This window comes from Cryptomeria japonica, chromosome 3 (genome assembly GCF_030272615.1).
Source record: "Cryptomeria japonica chromosome 3, Sugi_1.0, whole genome shotgun sequence".
Lineage (NCBI taxonomy): Eukaryota > Viridiplantae > Streptophyta > Pinopsida > Cupressales > Cupressaceae > Cryptomeria > Cryptomeria japonica.
This window is the reverse complement of record NC_081407.1, coordinates 504,646,645-504,667,623: the sequence shown is the minus strand read 5'-3', so window position 1 is coordinate 504,667,623 and position 20,979 is coordinate 504,646,645. Positions and strand designations below refer to the sequence as shown.

The window sequence follows — 20,979 nt, the reverse complement described above, 5'->3', positions numbered from 1 at the left end:
AATCCAGTTTCTAGATCTTTGTATAACTTCATCCTAGACCAAAACCTGTCTGTGACAATTTTGACTTGAACCCTGCAATCAGTTTTCATATTCTAGCAGCCCAACAAACTTGTCCACATCCAAATTGGTCAACTTTCCAGAGTTACAAACTGATATTTCAGCTGAACATCTACGGGTTTTAAATTGACAATTCAAAGGACTTCGATGAATTATATCTAGATTTTTTAGCAAACTTACAGCAGGCAACGTCAGCTAAGGACATATGTCAAGAGACTATCATTTTTAAGAGATCTGAATTAAAAAAGAGGAGAACACAAGCCATGCATATCAGAGTCCAAGGTTTCCTACTTACCTGGTCTCTCCTAACCTTCTTGGCTTATCCTAGAGAAACGTTTTAACAATGTGGTTACTCTAGCCCAAGGAAGATGTCAGAATGACAAGAAGACTCATAATCAGTAGCTATTCAAGCATTTCATATGCTAACACTCATTGCAGTCTTACATCAAACCTAATTAGTAAGTAATCTTGCCCTGCTCCCTATCCTTTCACACAGTCTTATTGAATGTGTGCTTAGACATTCAATAAGTTTAATCACTTACATAGGAAGACCTTTCCAAGCACACAAGACAGACAAAGTCATTGAAAGTACACATTGAAACAGAAGCTATACAAGTAAAATTTGACTAAATCATTTTAAGGCTTCAAGATTTGGCTCAAACAGTTAAACTGCAGAATGTTGACCAATTTAGAATAAAAACAAAAATGTGGACTTCAGATTGAGCAATTGTCCAACCTCATCTAAATTTTTCGACCAAAGCGATTTCTTCTTCAAATTCCTCACATGCTTTCTTTGGCTCTTTAACTCACTCCGCAAAATTGTGATACTGTCCCCTACAAAACAACGACTTCCTTGTTAGTTATATTTCTGCTCTGAATAGGAATAGGAGAGCTGTGGGGAACAGCTAATGAAGATCAAAGGAAACATATAATAAATTTATTAAAATAAATTCTCATCCAGGACATAAATAACACCATACAATAAATAAAAAAAAATCTAAACCAATAAAAAATGTGTAAGAGAGCAAAAAGAAATTACAATTTTTGCCCAAATACGAACTTCAATCCTGATGAAAAAACATAAGTTCTGTTTTTGCTATTGATATGATTTACTGTGTAGAATAGCATAGAAGATGGAAAAACTCTTAAGCATAAAAAAGCAATAATCTACTGGAATAAAGACTACAATGCAGATATATAGAAAAAAATCAGGAATTCTTTGAGCAATTCAGGAAGACCTTTGGGGCCACTTGAATCACAATCAACCTTCAGACAGTTTGAGAAAGTACAAAGATAAACTGAACAATAAGGAATGTAAAGAAGTCTAGCTATTTGTCATTAGTCTCTAATCACTTCATTAATAGTTTTAGAACAAATCAACTATTCTTGAAGCAATGAGATGAAACATCAGATTAACAGTAAGCAACAAGTGTTTGAAGATAAACCAAAGAAAAAACAAGAAAAGTGTCTTAAGGCAAAAGCAAACATCCTGACTAATTGATGGATAAGATATTTGTCAAACACTCATAATTGTATGGATTGTGCCAACTCAAAAGAGTATAATCCTTGAAAGTTGAGACATTGTAAATGTGCAGATAAATTAGACAAACTAAAATTCAATTCCAAGGAAAAGCTGATGTAACTACAAGCAGATAGTTCTATACATTCTATACAATTATCTGTGTTCCTTGAGGATGCATCCCTAGGAGTTTTCTGGCATTCAGGGTATTGGAACATTTTGGGGATGGAAGAACAGAAACAGAACTTCCTCACTCCATCCCCATTTTTCTACAAATTATGGGGATGCACCCTCACCATGGGGGTTGTTCCCTATAACGTCCCATAATGAGGGATACCAGAGCATCCCAATGTCCCTGCGACATCCTTGATCTCCTCCACAGACAATCAATGCGTAACATGAATGGAAAAAAAAATACTTGGAAATTTTAATATTAAAAAGCCTAAAGGCTTGTGGGGCTTTGTATGTATATATGCCCTAGCCTACCCTCATTCTGTTGTTTCCATTTGCATTTCATATTTTTGGTTTTGCAAACAATAAGAAAGTTCAACAAACTTGAAGTTTAAGAGTGGTGAAGAAAAACAAAGGGCAAAGGAGGAAAGAGGAGCAAGCGGAAAAGGAGGAAGAAGGTATATAAATAGTAAAATACACTCAATTTTATGTTTCTTTGTTTTTGTTGCCCATAGCTGCAAACACTTCCATTTTTTGTTGTTTTCTTATCAAACCTTCATGCTGCTATTACAAACTCACATGTCATGTTTCAGTTTTTCAAACCTCCAAACATTACCAACTTTAAAATTTTAACTTGTTCGAACCTTCAAACCTCCTTTATTAGCAGCTGTTTTTCCTTTTTTTCACTTGCAAAAGCTGTTATATTATATTATTCTTAGCCTGCAAAATCTGTTGCTTTTAAGCTAAGATGTATTATAGTTCATTGTTTCTTATATTCATATTGTTATTTATTGTAGTTTTCTATTGCATCTCTTCTAAATTTTAACTTGTTCAAACCTTCAAACCTCTTTTATTAGCAGCTGTTTTTCTTGTTTTTGGCTTGCGAAAGCTGTCATGTTTTATTATTCTTGGCATGCAAAATCTGTTGTTTTTCAGCTAAGATGTATTAAAGTTTGTTGCATCTTATATTCATTTGTGGTTTTTTATTGCATCTCTTTTCAAGTAGCGATGAGTTCATTCGAAAGCAACGAGAATCTTGATTTGGATGATGAATTTGAAGGAGTTACCAAGAACCGACTGATGGCAGGTAAACCCCAGCCACAGGCACAGGCAGTTCAATTGGGATCCACTGCATTCAGATCTACCTTCCAAGTTATTGGCACCACATTCCAAAGACCCATTAAAAAAGAAAACTCATTTTCATTGGTTTGCAATGTTTCTTGACACCAATAGGGGCAACTAATTCAAGTGAGAGTCAACATTTGAAATGCAAAATTTTCCCAAATGACTAGAAGGGCAACATAATAAACTTAATGCACACTTTCTACATACCCCTACTAAAGATATTGGGCTTTGTTGCAAATTCACACTTGAGAGTGTTGAGATGATAAGATTATTTCAGGTAGACATCACTACACCAACAGTTTATTGTAATATCCCCTTCCAAGGAGTAGTCGGAGCGACTAATTAGCCTATTTAGTTCTCGTAGGCTAAAGTCAGGTAAAAGGTAATAATTAATTTAATTTAAATATAGTCTGACAAAATATATTTTAAGGGTAATGTTATTTAATTAATTTAATAAAAAGTTATTGACTTAAGTAATATATTTAAAGAGAATTGCTAAAGTCACTATATTTCCAAGATTTAAATGAAATATTAGAAAGTAACGAAATTTGAAAAGCCTTTCTAGAAGTTTCCTAGGGTTACTATAAAATTATGTTTTAAAGTTTATTTTCAAATTTTTAGATTATTTTTCTTCCTTTGGAATTCGGAGAGCTTCTTTAGAGCTAGAAACCCTAGGACGAAAACTCTTAAGGGATTGCTAGTTTCAGTAGTGCAAGATTCTACCCTAGCTGGCTATTGGAGAGATCACATGGGTTTCTCACTAGTAGATTAACAATGTGTTGACGTGGCTAAAGTTGCATCGCTGCAACTCTATCCAGCCAACGCAGAATAGAATGATCTCGTTGAGTATCCTATCCTCTCTTGTATAAGGAAGCCCTAATGCTGTTTTAGTTGATCACTGGGGACAACCTCAAGGGTCCAAATGTCAGTTCTTGACTACAGGATAACTCAACGGTCGATGTGTTTTGTTGGGAGCACAAGGGGTCTTACGTTTTGCAACAAGCTGGTCAATATCTGATTCTTGAACTGGGAAATAAAATCAAAAGAGAAGAGTTTGGGAAACCTAAGATTAATAAGGTTGGTATGCGGGTAGACGGATTCAACATAACCAATCCCTACTTGGCCAGAATAACTCACAACCTCGCAAGAACGGTGCAATCTTCAAGGGGACTTGGAAGATTTTCAGACTGCAGGAGCATGGCTAAGCACCCAATTCTGGCACAGCTCAGACGGGCACCTGCAATTGAACTAAACGCAATTAAAGGCTCAGACTAACCATACACAAGAACATACAATCAATATATCCTCAATGGTATGAGCCTGAATCCATCAAATACCTACACACGTAAAAGAAAGATCTATCTAAATGCTGAAAGAAACCATGCAAACAGCAGAAAACAAAGACAATAAACACCATTCTTCAATGTTCATATATTGATTCCAGCTACTATTACAACAATTTATGCAGCATCTCTATGCTACTGCTAAAATTTAACCTTCTACAAAACTCTAACCTATTCTAACTGAAATCTAACAACCTAACTATAATCTAACTAGAGTCTAACCCTTTACAAAAGAAACGCCCCTACCTTTTATAGAATTTACAATTTGAATTGATGGCCAAGATGGACTGCATCCAAGGGTTGCAATCTCCCTTCCAGAAGCTTGCAGCTTTAACCCATGCCCACTCAATTCTCAGTTACGCAATTCTCAGTTATCTCCCCAACCACTATCTCAACTGCCTACAACTGTTTGGCATTAATTCGGTCCTCCTGGTGGTTGGGAATAGTTGTCCATAACTGACCTGTTTCCCCTTTGTTTCAAAACATCTTGAGTGGGGCCCACAGGCAGTTTTACATTAAACAATTTCAGTTTTCTAGGAACTGAACTTCTGGAATTAAATCTAGTTGTGTATCCTTCGAGAATGCATACTTGTTGCATTCTGAATGTTCTTCAGTCTTTGGTCTGGTTGGTGGACTTCAATTTGGGGACCAGCGGCACGCTTCCCAATGCCCAATTCCGATCTCGCGCTCCTACACCTTTTTTTAGCTTCCAGCACCTGTCTTTGATCTTGCGTTAAGTCATCACTTTAGCTCCTCCCGATGTCATCAATTTGCAAACAATCAATTTCACCTTTAATCAATCAATTTGAAAAACTAATTAAATTAATTTGACAAATATTAAATTTTCACTGATGTCGGGCTTCGTCTCAGTGGAATTCAGGCTTGAGAAGCTCTTTGTGAGATGCATCTTTTGTTCACCTTCTAGGGTTTCAGGTATTTGGTGTGAAATGAGGGAGATTTAGCCTTCGTTTTCGGCCTAAAAAGAGTGAATAGCGCGATTGATATCTTATGAGCCTTTGCTTGCATTTCAGCCAAAATGGTGATGTTGCATGACTTGGAAATTTCCGGCCATTTAGCATGAATTGAAAGTTTGCCACTTGAATTCGTATATTGGCTAATTGAGATTTTCAAGCAAACGAGAGCGAATTTCCGAATTTGCGAACTTAGCCTTTTCGGCCTATTGAGCCTTTCTGCACAATTGAAGAGTTTTTTGTCATTCTCGGCAATATGGGGGAATAACGCGATTTTGAATGTAAAGTTTTTCGGCTTGGAGACTTATTTTTCGTGATTTTGAACTCCTTCATGAAACTCGGCCTTTGTGATGACTTCGCAGGATTTTGAAAACCTGACGATTTTCGGCTTATGATGATATTGCGCAACCTAGGGTTTATTGTAAACGACTAGCTCTTCATTTGCAAACTTCGGGCGAAATGATTAAAATGCGCGATATTAACCCTTTTGGCATTTTCGGCTTAAACTGTGACTTTGCAAGATTTCGAACTCTTTAAAGCTTTTCCATTATCGGCTCATGATCTTCCCCTCTTTATGAATTTCGGCCATTTGATCCCGAATGCGCGATTTGAAGTTCGCGAGTTTTGGAGAGCCTTAAGTTTCGGGCCAAATAATGATATTACGTGATTTTTAGACTTAGCTTTCAGCTTAGAAGATGGTTTCCGGCCCGAAGGGCCAGAATGTGCGATTTATTTCCTTCACTACTATGATTTTTGACTTGTAAGCCAATTTTGGGAGTTAAGTTTTATTTTCAACTATTCTCCCTCTACTGCGCGGTTTAGTTTTGTCAGGATTTTGCTCCTTAACTTCGCGATTTTCCATTGTATGAAATCGCACGACTTGATTTATTTGCCACTTTCAGCTATAAAGGATTTTTCGCGAGTTCTGCCCTATAGGACCTTTTTGCAAACTATGACGCGATTTCGTTCTTTTCACTTTTCGGCCTAAGAGGCCATTTTGCGCGATTTCAATTTTCTAAGTTATTCCGACCTTTTCGGCCTCTGCACTCTCTTCGCGCGATTTAGGATTCTTCTCATTTTATTTGTCTTATGAGCCGATTTCGCGAGTTTTCTCCTTCTTGCCAATTTCGGCCTGGAAGCCGATTTTGATAGGCTTTGTGTATTTCGGCCTCCTTTGCAATTTCGGCCTGGATTTTGCCTAAGATTTTAACATTTAGCCTATGGACGAATTTGGGTATTATGAAGGTTTCGCGATTTTCCCTTTGCTTCTACGACCTCACATGCCTTTCTCTCTATTGGACAGACTTCAAAAACAAAGAGGGGTCCCCTGTGAAGCAGGGTGTGTGTGCGAGCACAACACAATGGAAGATTGAAATTACTGAAGTCTCTTGCAAAGACGATTTTCAGAGTTTTCCAAGAAATATTTACATGATACGAATGTGGGACGCCATCATTGGTTCTTCTTGGCTGGCCACTTAGAAATTGAAGGACACCTCACTTGGAAGCTTGTTTGATCACTGCTAAACAAGGATACACTGACACCATGGTGAAGGGGGTTTTAAGGGCAATTTGAAAGAGGTTGGAAGGTGGCACGTAGAGGAGCGAGGATCTATATGTTGCCGCTTATCTCCATATTTATGCTGGATGTGGGAGCTAGATTGAAGAGTCAAATGAAAGAGAGTTCTCCATTCATGAGAACTGGTCATGAGTTTTACCCTTGGATGATTGGGTCAGCATAGAGGATGTGAGGATTACCTGTGCAACATACCTGGACGTGGCAGTAAATCTGAGCCATATTAATGATTCAATGCACATTTTAGAGGTTGCAACTCCATTTTTCAGAATGATGTATGTAAATCTGAGTGAAAGGTAAGCATTCTGCATCACTTTTCTTGTGATTCTTTAACAGCTATTGAATATTAAAAGAAGATTGTCATTTCAGTTGTGTGCAAATGTAAATCTTTATTGTTCAGTCAATATACGTTTCTCATTTCAGTTGTGTGCAAATGTAAATCTTTATTGTTCAGTCAATATATGTTTTTCATTTCTGAGCAAAGAAATCTGCTTAAATGTGTATCAACCAATGCCATTACTCTTGCAAATCTGAAACAACATATTTAAATTATCAAGCAAACTACTCGAAAGGCAAAAATTCCAGATCAAACCTAGCAGGATGGATGCTTCACATTTTGATTTAGTCTTTTAAGCATCCCCTCTTGCAGCCATGCACTTATGCATTACATGCTCCTTTTTAACTTTGTCAAACTTTTAACACCTGGTTATAAAGTGCACACTTGTCCACAAGGATATCACTTTTTAGTATTTTTTTAATTTTTTTTCACTTGGCCTGGTTTACCCTTTTAACACTTTTGGACACTAAAGGAACTTTCTAAACACAACCAAAAAAATCAATACATTCCTCTGGCCATGCACATGCCTGAACACAAAGGAGCACCTATTCCATTGACATGATTTGGTGGTCTATGCTTTAGGTCTCCATGCACCAGTGCACACATTAGTCTTGGATATGCACCATTTTTGCAACTTAACATTTGTGTTGTGCTTCAATGGTCAGGCATGCATCTCTAAACTAAGGACCACCTTTTGAAACACTTTAAGCGATTTGGTACACTCCTTTGGTCAGGTACAAGCCTTAAGATGCATTTCCCCAAATAGAATTTAGTAAAATGGATTACTCTATATTAAGCACAAATGATGTTGAATGTGATGAACTCAAGTGGTGAAAGAAAAAGGACTTTCAAACTCAAAGAGACATGATAAAGTGTGTGTTGAAATTTGAAAAAATATTGCAAATAAGATGGTGTGTATGGAATACTCAATGGTAGAGGCTATATGAAAGTCAAGTAGCTTGCTTAAGATTACCTTAAAAAGGATGATTTTCCACATCAAACAAAAATGAATGTCTAAAAGACGTAGCCAAGAAAGGAATCAAAAATCAAGATAACAACCTGTCCGATAACGCAATACTGATCACTAGAATAAACAAGCACAGTTTACTTAAAAAGAGTCAATGTATCACAACATTTATATTATATAGGGCTTGATCACAGCTATAAAATAATCATAAATTAGTCTTCTGTTGTAAGACATAATACTTCTAAATACAGCAAGGGCATTTCACCCATATAATTATGTCTGACAACTGCTAAAGCTTTTTTGTTTACAGAAACTACTACTTACAAGACTCCAATGCAGCAGACTGCAAGCAACAACACGCAACTAGAATTTACGCTGCCTTGTATTTTCCCTAAATTAAATTCATAAACTCAAAACAAGCCCCAACACTGAATATAGAAAAATAAAAGGTATTGTTTGATCCAAAAAGTTTCTCATGTATAATTGAAATTAGAGCAAAAGACTGAAGCCAATTCACAATTGATAATACACAAGCATTCGGCACTCCCAAATGACTGAACCTTTAGGCTTATTTCATCTAATGAATGCTGTGTCAATATGGAAACATTTCAATTGGCACACTACAACAATGTTAATACCAAAAAGACATGGCAATAGAGCAAAAGCTTTTGTGCATATATAATCACAAATCATATTCACACCTCTCTGAGATGAATTTAATGATTCATCCTCATGTAGCTTGCGTCGATAGTCCTGTTCAAATCTATCCAAGGCATGTAATTCATGGTACAATTCCTGCATGCCAGAAGGAGTTTGTCAATAATAAACTCAGGGTACATCTCAAGTATATTTTTGTGCACAATTACAATCTATAAAAAGAACAATAACAGCTTAGTTTGCTTAGTTATAATGTTGAAACACTTCCAGCATATAGCATACAACACAGCCTATTCAACACCACACAGACTCTGGACATCACCATATGTTTGGTGCACAGATTATTACGAAAAAACCAAACAAAGTTGTATATTTAAAGCACAGGTGAAAATTGGACACATGTAAGTGATCCAAATTCTTAGCCAAAACTCAGTCAGTACCTTAAAATGCTTTCTATATATGGAGTGATATGCCAAGTCATCCACTACCAAAAAGCACAACCTTCATCAACATGCATATCTGGTCATTTGTGAGTGTATCCTCCACCCATTTTCTCCTTCATCTTTATAGTATCATGTAGATGATAACATGCATGATGAGCCCCAGCTGTTTGGTCATAGGATGAAACATTCAGTTTTATATGGTGTAAGCGTGGAGGAAGCGAAGGATCCATATGTCAATCATTTGGAAGATATTGAGACTTTCCACCTAGATTTAGCTCTTTATGTCAACACCCTGAGGTTGATACTGAGAAATGGTAATCTTCAGGTTTCAAGCTTGTTTACACTCCCTTATCTTTTCAACAGCGGTGTTGTTTGAGCAGTTCAAAAAGAGTTTACAAACACAAGTGTGATGATAGTGGATAGAGCTGATGGTGCTGGTACAGTCCCCAGCCTTTTTTCATTTATAACTATAAGCCCTCTCTTTTGGCAGCTTTTTGTATGTACTTTTCTTAATTTGGTATTACCATTCAATAGTACATCTTAGCATAGCTATATCAGATTTTAGACCTATTGTAATTTGATTTCAGATGTGGGTCACTATTGAACCCACAGCTATAATATATGAAGAAAGCATTTTTTTTCTTATATTATTTAATAGTAATTTATCCAGATTCCAAAGTATAAAATTGCTTATGTCTAATATATCAGAGTTAATCTGATATGACAGCAGATTTGCTTATGTTATTATCTGAGTATAAAGATTATAAAGCATACTGATAATTGATAAGAAATGAATAAAATGCTCGTTTGTCACTACTAACCAGTTTAGGATTTTAGCACATTAAGATTACCATCATTAATATATATAAATTTGCATCCGGCAATATGAATATTATCATTATGGAACAAATAACATATTTAGAGAATTGAAAATGATTTAACTCCAACTCATTTATATATAATTTTGAATTATCTTTTAATACCAATAAGTTCAATAGTTATCTTACTCAAATCTCTTGGAAAGGCCAATCTCACCCTAGGAAGATTTCACTGATCTCGGCCCTCATAGTGATGTGATAAATAACATACTTAGAGAATTGAAAATGATTTAACTCCAACTCATTTATATATAATTTTGAATTATCTTTTAATACCAATAAGTTCAATAGTTATCTTACTCAAATCTCTTGGAAAGGCCAATCTCACCCTAGGAAGATTTCACTGATCTCGGCCCTCATAGTGATGTGATGTTCTGCAGGTACCTATGTAAAAACGCATATGCCTGTGCACCACAACCTTGGCCAAAACCATCGAAGTGTCTGAACCAAAGATGTAAATATCTTAATCGGCAATAAATCTTTTGGCCGAAATTTTTTTTAAAATCGGGAATCGAGAAAAAATCGGGAAAAAATCGGCAATAAATCGGCAAAATTATTGAACATTTGAAAATATATAATTTCTTAAAATATTCTAAAAATATATATAATTGGTCAAATATTAAATGTAAGTATTAAATATAAATTGAGTGCTCTTTCCTAAAAGGGATTTCCCAGGGCATATATTGTATATGCTTTGTTTTTCTATTAAATATTTTGTAGTTTTATAACTTATTGCATTGCTTTTCTAATGGATTAGTGTGGGAATTGTCTAGTTTCTTTACACCCTTGACTAGAATGTTTGGCCACAAGTGCCCACGACTGCAACCTTACTAAAGGAATGCATATTGGTCAAAAACCCTGTTGATAACAAAACCTGGAAGTGTTGGGCGTCGGGCGTCGGAAGTCGCAGGTAGAGCGTGTTCCAGCCAAAAAAAAAAGCTTTTTGCTTTCATTTCGCACGACATTTTAGAGTTCGTGACTTTATGTTTGATGCATTTTTTAATGTTGATTTTTTGTGTTTAAATCGCGATTTTTATCAATTTTGAATCGGGATTTTTTGGGAATAAATCGGACGCGATTTATTTTAAGATTTAATCGTTTGGGCAAATGAATCGCGATAAATTGCGATTTGCCTGATTTTTTTACGATTTTTACATCCTTGGTCTGAACTATGTATGCCCTCTCCTATGCCCATAACCCACCAAACCATCTTCAATGAGTTAACTCCATGCCTTTTCCAAGTCTCACATGCATCCTTATATAACCTTTTAAATATTGGTTTCCAAACCATGACGCCATTTCACAATGGATGTCATTTACTATTATTTCATAAATACATTTATTCCTCTCTTTAAAATCTTTAAAAATATTTATTATTATTCCACTTTTAAGTAGAGGTTCATAATGACCTTTATATTTTTTATTACCCTTTTAAACAAAAGCTCAAACAACTTTAAGTAATAAATCTAGATGTCAATTTCGCTAACAATAAGCACATTATCACTACATTATTCAACCAATAGACCAACTTCACATTGTTTCAGGGAAAACATATGAAACAATCATGCATCATTATATTTCATTCTTCAATTGAATAGTAATCTTGGTTTGTAGATTTTCAGGAAGTCGCACTGTTCCATATATTCCAAACAATTTTATTGGTTCAATTCATTAGGTCTTGTTTTAACTAGGGAAAAGCATAACCAAAAAAATTCTTCAAGTATAATTTTCACCATGTTGACAAGGTATCAAAATAAATAATTTTGTGAGGGTTTGGCATGAGACAGTTCCCATTAACACCTAGGTAGCACCACTTGGAAGCCAACGTATGAATTCATTCATAGTGCACCTCATTATAATCGTTGTGTAGGAAACTATTAATTTGATACTTTAAATTATAATAAGGTGTTTCCCAATTTTAAACTCTTTACTAACCATCATAACTCCTCACTACTCGTGTATTATTGATCATTATAAGTTCCCTATAAATCATATATGTATTGTGTATCATTATGCATTCCTTACTAATCAAGTATACAACCCAAATACACATTCAAACTTCTAGTCCTCTATGGTAAATGCCACTAATAGTAATTGCCCCTACATGCAATTGGACTTAACGAAACAAGGGTAATAATAGAAAACGAAAGGGTTAATGTCGCTAACATCTGCCAAGCATGTACTCCACCCTCCGCTCATCAAATCCCATGTTAATTTTCTTGCACACATATTATCAACAATTTTGGATATGTGTTTGATTCTATTAAGAAACACGAATGATTTAGTAAACTTATTAATATTATAACATCATAATTGTTAACATCAATATTCTTGATTGAATGCATAAAACAGCTAATCAATATTCTTGATTATATCCATACAACAGCTAATCAATATTCTTGATTATATCCATACAACAGCTAACTTAGCCATCCTTCCCAACCATATTGGCTTAGGTTCTCATGACTTAGGTTAGTGGAGTAAACCTTTATTTATTCCAATTTCAAGCTCCTAAATTCCAAGTCCTACTATTCTATGAGCAAGATTGATATTCAGCGATCGAGATCGCCATAAGAAACTATAGGTGAGTTATAGAAATCAATCTTGAGTTAAATAGAGTCGGGAGCCATGTGACATATAGGTGCGGTGATACGATTTCATAAAACTTCATCATCTTAATCCATGATGGGCATGTGGCCCATTCTACACCAGAAGAAACGGATTCAATTAAATCCCTTTGTTCATCTAGATATGAGCCATAACTACCAAAGCAAGCGGTAGACAATGGAGGAGAGACTACAGCAAAAACTGGTCAGCCCTAAAGAGTCCCCCCTTTAGGAGCTGAACAGTTTCAACGTTTAGTGTGCAATTTGGCAGAGGGGAACCCAATACTAGAGACAATGAGTTTCACTTTATTCCAAAGGGAATCACAATTTAGATTAGGCACCAGATTCAACATACCATTCCACTCTTTTTGTCCAGCCAAGAGATTAACATTCTATGATAGTTGTTCAACCCACAGAATATTAGGACGTGAAAAGGGATAATGGGTCAATCAGGGGTCTGCTACAGGCTCTGGCTTTGCTACTGTTCCCTTTCTTGAGCATGTCGATCAAAGGGACTTAAATAGCATAGATAGATGCAAGAAGAGCCCACCTTAAGCACATTGACAATTGACTAGCAGTTTGAGATGTAGTTACATCAATTTTGTAAATATCAAAGGGCCCATCTCCACCCATATAGAGTCCAACCTAGTCGTTTTCCATGGCTCCAGGTTGTGAATTAGGATGTCACCAGTGATTAATGCCATGGTGAATTAGCGCACATTTAATCATCCATACATGCACCTGAAACAATATGGATTGTAATGTGTTATGTGTATCCATCATTCCTTGCTCCTCTGTTACCTTTGATATTTTCTCTTACATCACCATTTGCTTCATATTGAACTTGTGACAATCATCATCAACTACAAATGCATTAGTTGAAGCACATAGACCATGACAACATGATCTTGCATGTTGACTAGGGAGACCACAATTTACTTAGATTGGCACACAATTAAAGTTAATTCAAGGAAAAATAAGAAAAGGTACGTAGAAACATTAAGTTTCATAGAGGTAGAAAACAACCAAACAAAGTTTTAAATGAGCTTCAATTTTATAGAGAAAGCTCAATTTTGTTCAGGCTAGGTCCTCAAGTCAAAACCCATGGAGTACATAACATGAACAATATAGAAGTAAAAAGTGAAGTAGAGTAAAATGCTTCTATCTCCCCCTAAGGTATTTCATATACAAATTTGATATAATGGCTTGGTTGTGACCTTGAAAATCACCTTTAGATAACCTTCAACTTACCTCTATAGAGAAACAAACTTGCAATAATCTAAATATTCTAGGAACTAGAAATTAGAATATCTTTCCTAAGTAAGTCTAAGTATAGTTAGGTGTGTTGAGCACAAAACACTAGGACTTTACCTTTCCTTTTCTGTTTTGACCTTAATGTCTTCACTCTTTGAACAAAAGTCTAGAATTTTCACATCAATGGAGGATTGTTATAAATTCTCCACAATGAATTAAATAAACAAAGGAATATATAGAGAGAGAGAGAAAAAGATCATAACATTTCTCTATTATGCACAACCTGCCATGACAATCTAGAAAACTATAATAATAATACTAAAATTGGACTTAAATTTAACAGACTTCCATAACAAAATGAAACAGTAATGAAAATTCATAAGTAGGATTATGATTTATAAAAACCTAAAAAGATTTCCAATGGACTTATGACTAACAATTCTTGTGATTTTGTCAATGTGGATTATATCATAAAGAAATACAATAAAGTTGATTACAAATTTGAAACGTAAGGTTTTGTCACCAAAAAATGCAATGCCTTTTGTAGGAGATCTCAGAACAACATCCACTTTCATGATATCTTTCTCGTGTTGGATTCTTTGAACACATTTCTTATGGACGATTTCTTTAATCCAAGACAAGGAGGAAATGCAGCCAATATTCAAAATTTTGATGACCAGTTGTTTATCGCGCTCAAAGAATAAATTGAGGTCCATATAAACAACTCTACCAAGGCTTGCACTTTATGTTTTGATGTTCTTCTTTCAATCTCAAAATTACCTAGCTCTTTGTATAAGGAAAATCTAAAGTTATTATCAATGTTCTGCGGGGACGCGTCCCCCCCAAAAAAACTTGTCCCCCCTATAAGGGGACATTTCTGAGACTTAAGGACTTGGGGGAAACGTCCCCCATAGCACCACCACTTCTACCACCCATGTCAAGGATGCTGCCAAGTCGATTGCTTTATGGTACATGCCATTACATACTGATTCCAACCTTTAAATTCATGAGAACTAGTTGGCCTTTCATGAGGCACTCACAGAGATGTTATATTGCAAATTTTGCCTTGAGGATTTCAATTTGCCTCTATTTTTATATCAGCACTGCCCCCCACCACTGATCCATTGTTGTTCCCCCATTGTCCCCTCACAATCCTCAAATTTAGGCCCTTGGACCCCTAGTCACTGAAACCCATCGCCCGCTAGGAAACTCTATGGAACTATGGTTATCATTGATATGCTACAATACTTTGCATCCTCAGAGTGTTCCATTATAATTTGTGCACCCTAATTATTTTTTATATACATGGATCGTCTCAATGGATTGGATTCTAACCAATGAAAACATTCCTCCCTAATTCTCTATATGCAAAGTTAACAAAGAAAATATATGGATGTGATTGCATCAAATTTGTAAAGAGCAAGAAGAGTTCATGAAAGCAAATCAAATGTCCATTATCCATTGAAAAAGTAACATCTAGAGGGTGGAACTTAGTTATTTGGAAGTTGGTGCTTCCCAAAAGAAGAGATTGGAGTCTCTTGCTAAGTTGTTGCTAAGTTGGTGCTCAATGGTGGGCATTGGTGTTTCAAGTAGGTTTGTGCCTACGAATCTATAAGAGGGGATGTGTGTCTCCTATTGGTTGGTGCCTATGAAATTTATAAGAAGGTTTTATACAAGCAATATTTTGTCACGGTTTTCACCCAAAAGAGATTCTACATAAACCATGTGTTCATCTTCCTTATAGCTAGATCTTGCATGTGTGTTATTGTTGTGGATCATTAAGTTTTAAAGTATTATTGTTGCAGTTAATTAAGTTTTGAAAACATTAAAGTTTGTCGTTATAATGATTCACACCCCCCCCCCCACCTTTGAGTATAATTGAGTGCTCTTCAATTGGTATCAAAGCAGGTTCTATAGCCTCACCACTTAAAGGAAGATCTTAAAAAGAGAACATATGGTCGAGCAAGAAGGATATGGATTCTCATCAAACAGGGCATCATTGTTTGATGGAACAAATTATGACTTTTGGAGCATAAGGAAGGAAACCTATTGAATGCCCTAGGGTATGATATTTGGCAATCCATTGTAAATGTTGTAAATGGTTGCATAGCCCCTACAACTCCCCCAACGAATCAAGCAGGGAAGAGAGAAAATGGAAACAATGTGAAAGCCAAGAAAGCAATTTCGTGCACCCAAATCGAAATTTGGATAACTTATGCATTGCAAATCGGCTAAGGACATGCGAGATAAGTTGAAAAATATCTACGAAGGAGATGATAAAGTGAAGAAGGCAAAGCTTCAAACACATCAAAGGCAATTCGGAAGCCTTAAGATGAAGGAGAAAAAGAACATAGCCTCCTATTTGCTTCGTGTTCATGAGATCGTGAACACAATAAGAGGTCTCGGTGAAAAGGTTGAAGAAGTCGTAATTGTATAAAAGGTATTAAAGTCCTTACCTTTCAGATTTGACTCCAAAGTTTCAATGATTGAAGAAATGAGAGATCTAAACGAATTAACAAAGGTAGAGTTGCATGGGATTTTTACTGCCTATGAAATGAGGATTGAAGACAACACATCAAAAAGGGCGGAAGCCTTCAAAGTGTTGAGGAAGGAAAAGAATAATATACGAGTGTGATAGCTCAAGCAATGAAACAAATTAAGAAGATGCTCACTTCATGTGAAAGCAAAAGAGAGGATTTGGGAAATATCAAGGTAAACTACCATTCAAATGCTTTAATTGTGGTAGAATAGATCATTTTGCTTCTAAGAGTGTGTTGGGTAAGAGTGAAAGCAGCAAGGAACTTTAGAAAAAGGAAAGAAGCTGTCAAAAAAAGAGGGGTACAAACAAGGTCAATATCAAAAGGAGGATTTTCCTAAGTACAAAAAGAATCTGTATTCAAGAAAAGATAATAGCTAATCGGAGGAAAGCAACGAAGAAATTTCACATAGTAATAGAGAAGAAATACTCTTCACGGCATTGGACGCAAAGAAAGATAGAGACGAAAAGAAAAAAGAAAAAGATTTCAAGTGCATAGTGAAAATGAAGGGGAAGTGGACCTTAAGAAAGAACTCCATCATGCCTACAGAGAGATCGAGAAACTTAAGAAAAAATTTTAAGTGGACAATAAAGTCAAAGAAAAATTAACAAAGTCTTGAGGAATCAGAAAAATTGATTGCAGATCTAAAAATTCAAATAGAAGAAACAAGAGGGTTGAAGAGGAGATGAGAAACCAACTAAAGACAAAAGTGGAAAATTTGCTAAAAACTAGAATTTGAGATTGTTTCCCTAAGAGAGGAATTGGAGAGGACAATGCCTCAACAAAACAGAGACTTGAACAACGAGAAGGGTTTGGAAATTTCGGACATAATTAAATCACAAAAGCCCCCCTTGTTGGATAAGAATGCTATTGGCTAAAAGTTCTAAATCATCGAAGAAATCAAATCAAGAAAAGAAGTATGTTGATGTCCTTAAAAGTCCCATCAAAGATGAAATCAGCGAAAAGAAGAAACATAAGCCAAGCATACCTTCAAAAGATAAAATGACATGGTCAGCAAGCCCTTTTCATCAAGGAAAATTCATATGCCCAAGTTCTCTCATTTCTTCTTTGGTAATTGCTTTTTGTGCAATCAATTTGGTCATAAGTCAATAGATTGTAGAATTCGTCCCCGAAAAAACTTTAGGCATAAAGCAAAGGATTATGGAGCATGGAACAAAAGATTATGGAGCATGGAACAAAAACAGAAGTATTGGAATCACAAAAAGAACTCCAACTCTTTTGCTCCTCTTATGAATAACAACATATGTATAAATGCAACAATTATGGACATATAACCCAGTTTTGTGAAATGGTTTTGTGAAACCACCTAGATAGAACATGATGGAGAATACCATGAACAAACAAAACGGAAAGTTTACAAAAGTAAGGATAAGAAACACAAGCAAGATAATGAGAAGAAGTATAATCTATGATTGTGCAAAATGCATTTCATGCAAAAATTTGAGAAGCACAAATTTAGGGGGAGCTAATCATTTTATTCTCTTTCAGTTCCATGGAGAAGACCATTCAAAAATAGATCAGCTCATATATGAAGCTAATGAGCACCCTGTTACAATTGATTTCAGAAAGGGGGAGAGTTATGGAATAAGAAAAATGATGGAATTGATCGGAAGAGGAAGTATTACAGACAGGGGGAGTTCTCTTTGTGATAGTACTAGAAATCTCTTTGCCATTGATGTTAAAGGGGGACCAATAGAGAAAAATATAGCATTTTTTGTTCATCCTACATTCACAGATGGTTTGATTGCAAGTTTGACATCAAATAATGGGGAAGATTGTTGGAAAGACTGTGTCCATTGATGTCAAAGGAAGGAAAGAGAAAACCGTTAAACGACAAAAGCCACTAAACTTTTTATTCCAATTATCAAAAATGATAGACTTCATTATCATGGCAGCACTGAATTGAATTATTATTTATTACACCATTATGGCAAACCCATATCTTGCAACATTTACGTATTAATTCAAGACAAATTTAAATATAAATTTATGATGACCAACCCATTAAATTAATCTTGGCCAACCCATATCTTGGCACCCTCATTTAAATTGATATTCCACAATTGGTCTGACCCACATCTTGGCACCCAAGCCTAAAGCTATAAAGAGACAACCTTTGGGAAGTGATACATGGTTTTTGTGTGAAGAGTTACCTCCCTCTATGAAATTGCGCTCTTTGGAGAAGATATTAAACATAGTTTGTGACACACGTGTAATGTCCCCACTTTGAAATATAATTTAATAATAAATTTAAAATACAAAAAAATATATTAAAATATCAAAGAATATAATTAAATATTATTAAAATTTGATAAAAGTTAATGAATGGTCAAAAGGCATGAAATAATAAGATATTTTTGTGCCTAAGCACCAAGAGATCCTTTAAGAGTTGTCTTTTCACTCCTAGTAGGTAAATTAAGTCAAAATTGCACTTTGTCCCAATGGAATCCTCATTTGGAATTTGGTGCTTCCCAAAAGAAGAGACTGGCGTCTCTTGCTGAGTTAGTGCTTACTAGTGGGGATCGGTGTTTCCGGCAAGTTGGTGTCTACGAATCTTCAAGGCGGGATTGGGATCTCATGTGGGTTGGTGCCTAAAAAATTTGTAAGAAGGTTTTATTAAATATTCTAATGTTTCTTTAATGATCATCTTAGTTGCTTTAGGTAGTTTCTATTTTCTCCATCAATTAGATAGAATCTTTCCATTTTGTAACTTTCTATTCTATCCTTTGTTGTACTCTCTATATAAGGAGACTACGTCTCCATTGTTTAATATAACATCGATTTACCATAACACGGTACCAAAGCGGGTCGATAGGGTTTTCCAAAATTTGACGAATTTTTTAATGAAAAACTCGAGCCTCTTCTGATCTGGAATTTTTTTCTAGAAATTTGTTTTTTCAATTATTTTATGAAAAAAATTGGAGGTTTTCTGAAATCGTTTTGTTTGAAGCTTGAAATTTCGAGGGTTTTTGTTTTTTGTTTTTTGCACCCCGTGCCTAGCGTGACAAGTGCAAGGGTTTTCTTCTGTCTTTTTTGAGTTGTTTTCGCGAAATCAAGGGTTTTCATCCAAGGTTTTTAATTCTCAATGTCGCAACTAGCTAGTTGAAGCACAAAGCTTTCTAATGTCAAAGAAACAAATAAAGCTAAAATTTGTACAGCCATTTTTTTTATTGCGATTTAAGGGCTTTTTAATTGAAATAACCAAATTTCACAAACCTAGTGAATTAGCTTCGTGGTAAACCATACAACCACACTATCTTGTTCAACAACAAATTTGACACCTTTGGCACATCACTATGACTTCATTGAGTCAATTCTTAGACATTACCTTTACTCGCAACACCAATTCAAGATTGACCATAAGGAATGAACTATGCCATTTTTGAAAACTTGTCAACGGCCACAAACATTGAAGCATTAGCTCTTTTCGTTTGCACAAATGTAAGGACAAAGTCCATGAACAAGTACTCCCATTGTTTATCTAGCATAGGAAGTGATTTATACAGTCCTTTTGCAATTTGGCACATTCCACATCTCTCCACAAACTGCACACCTTTCCCCATACAGGCTAAAAAAACTCTACTCCAACATGGCCTTATCAACTCTAAACAGGCCTCCAAATTCACTATTGTACAACTTAATAATGAGGTTCTCTCCCCTTGAACTATACAGGACACATAATCAAGATTTAATCTACAACATATGCCTCAATCTCCAATCCAAGGTGCCATGCATCTACAAAAATGTTATTGATACTAACATGTTAATGGGTGTTGGATGCTCTCTGTTATGAGCAGGTATAATAACTATTATCTTTTACATAATATAATGGGTGAAGCCCCTACGCTGCTATTAACTTATCAAAAAAAATGTTGCCTATACTAATATAAGAGATGATAAGTATACACATAATCATACAATTTGTTGGAAAGAAAAGATCCATAAAACCCAAGAAAACTGTTACAGGAAAAAAACTAACTTCCAAATATTGAACAGTTTGAATTCACAATAAATCCATCAATTACAATACAACTCCAAGCTCAATCCTTCATAGGAGATTATGACAAAAACAATCCTAGAGATATTCTAGTAGCATAACAATGCTTGCAAATACACTATACGACAGAGATGTTCTCCTAAAACAAACCATACGCAAATCCCACAACCTAAAAATGGTGCCCAACCGAAGGGTTCAAATCCCAACACCCATAAACCTTTGTCATAGCCAACCCACCAACTTGGGCATTTCATTTTGGCTCCATTATCTTCATTCAAAGATGCTCTATATGCACATCATACCATTCATCATAGGTAGGTCAACAAATCAAGTTAACAATGTAACTCCCTTCTTACATTCTCTTATACACACCATAAACGCTCTTACATTGCTTATACTCTTGCCTTGTCATAGATGCTCTTACACATTTACATAACAAGAGATTCTCTTACACATGTCATAGTCGAAGACCCTTTTCATAGGGGGTTCACAAATAATTAAAACATAAATAACAAATAAACCA

At 35.4% G+C, this 20,979-nt stretch overlaps 1 protein-coding gene across 2 annotated transcripts in view; it reads right to left on the bottom strand.

The window, feature by feature from the left end:
• The window catches only part of LOC131044787 (protein PSK SIMULATOR 1), a 163,180-nt gene that overhangs the window by 65,155 nt on the left and 77,046 nt on the right, over positions 1–20,979 (bottom strand). For both annotated transcript variants that reach the window (XM_057978229.2, XM_057978224.2), the window contains 2 exons: positions 8,765–8,858; positions 794–891 (listed from right to left, as the gene is read on the bottom strand). In XM_057978229.2, the coding sequence (XP_057834212.1) occupies positions 794–891; positions 8,765–8,858 (192 nt within the window). The remainder of the gene's footprint in view (positions 1–793; positions 892–8,764; positions 8,859–20,979) is intronic.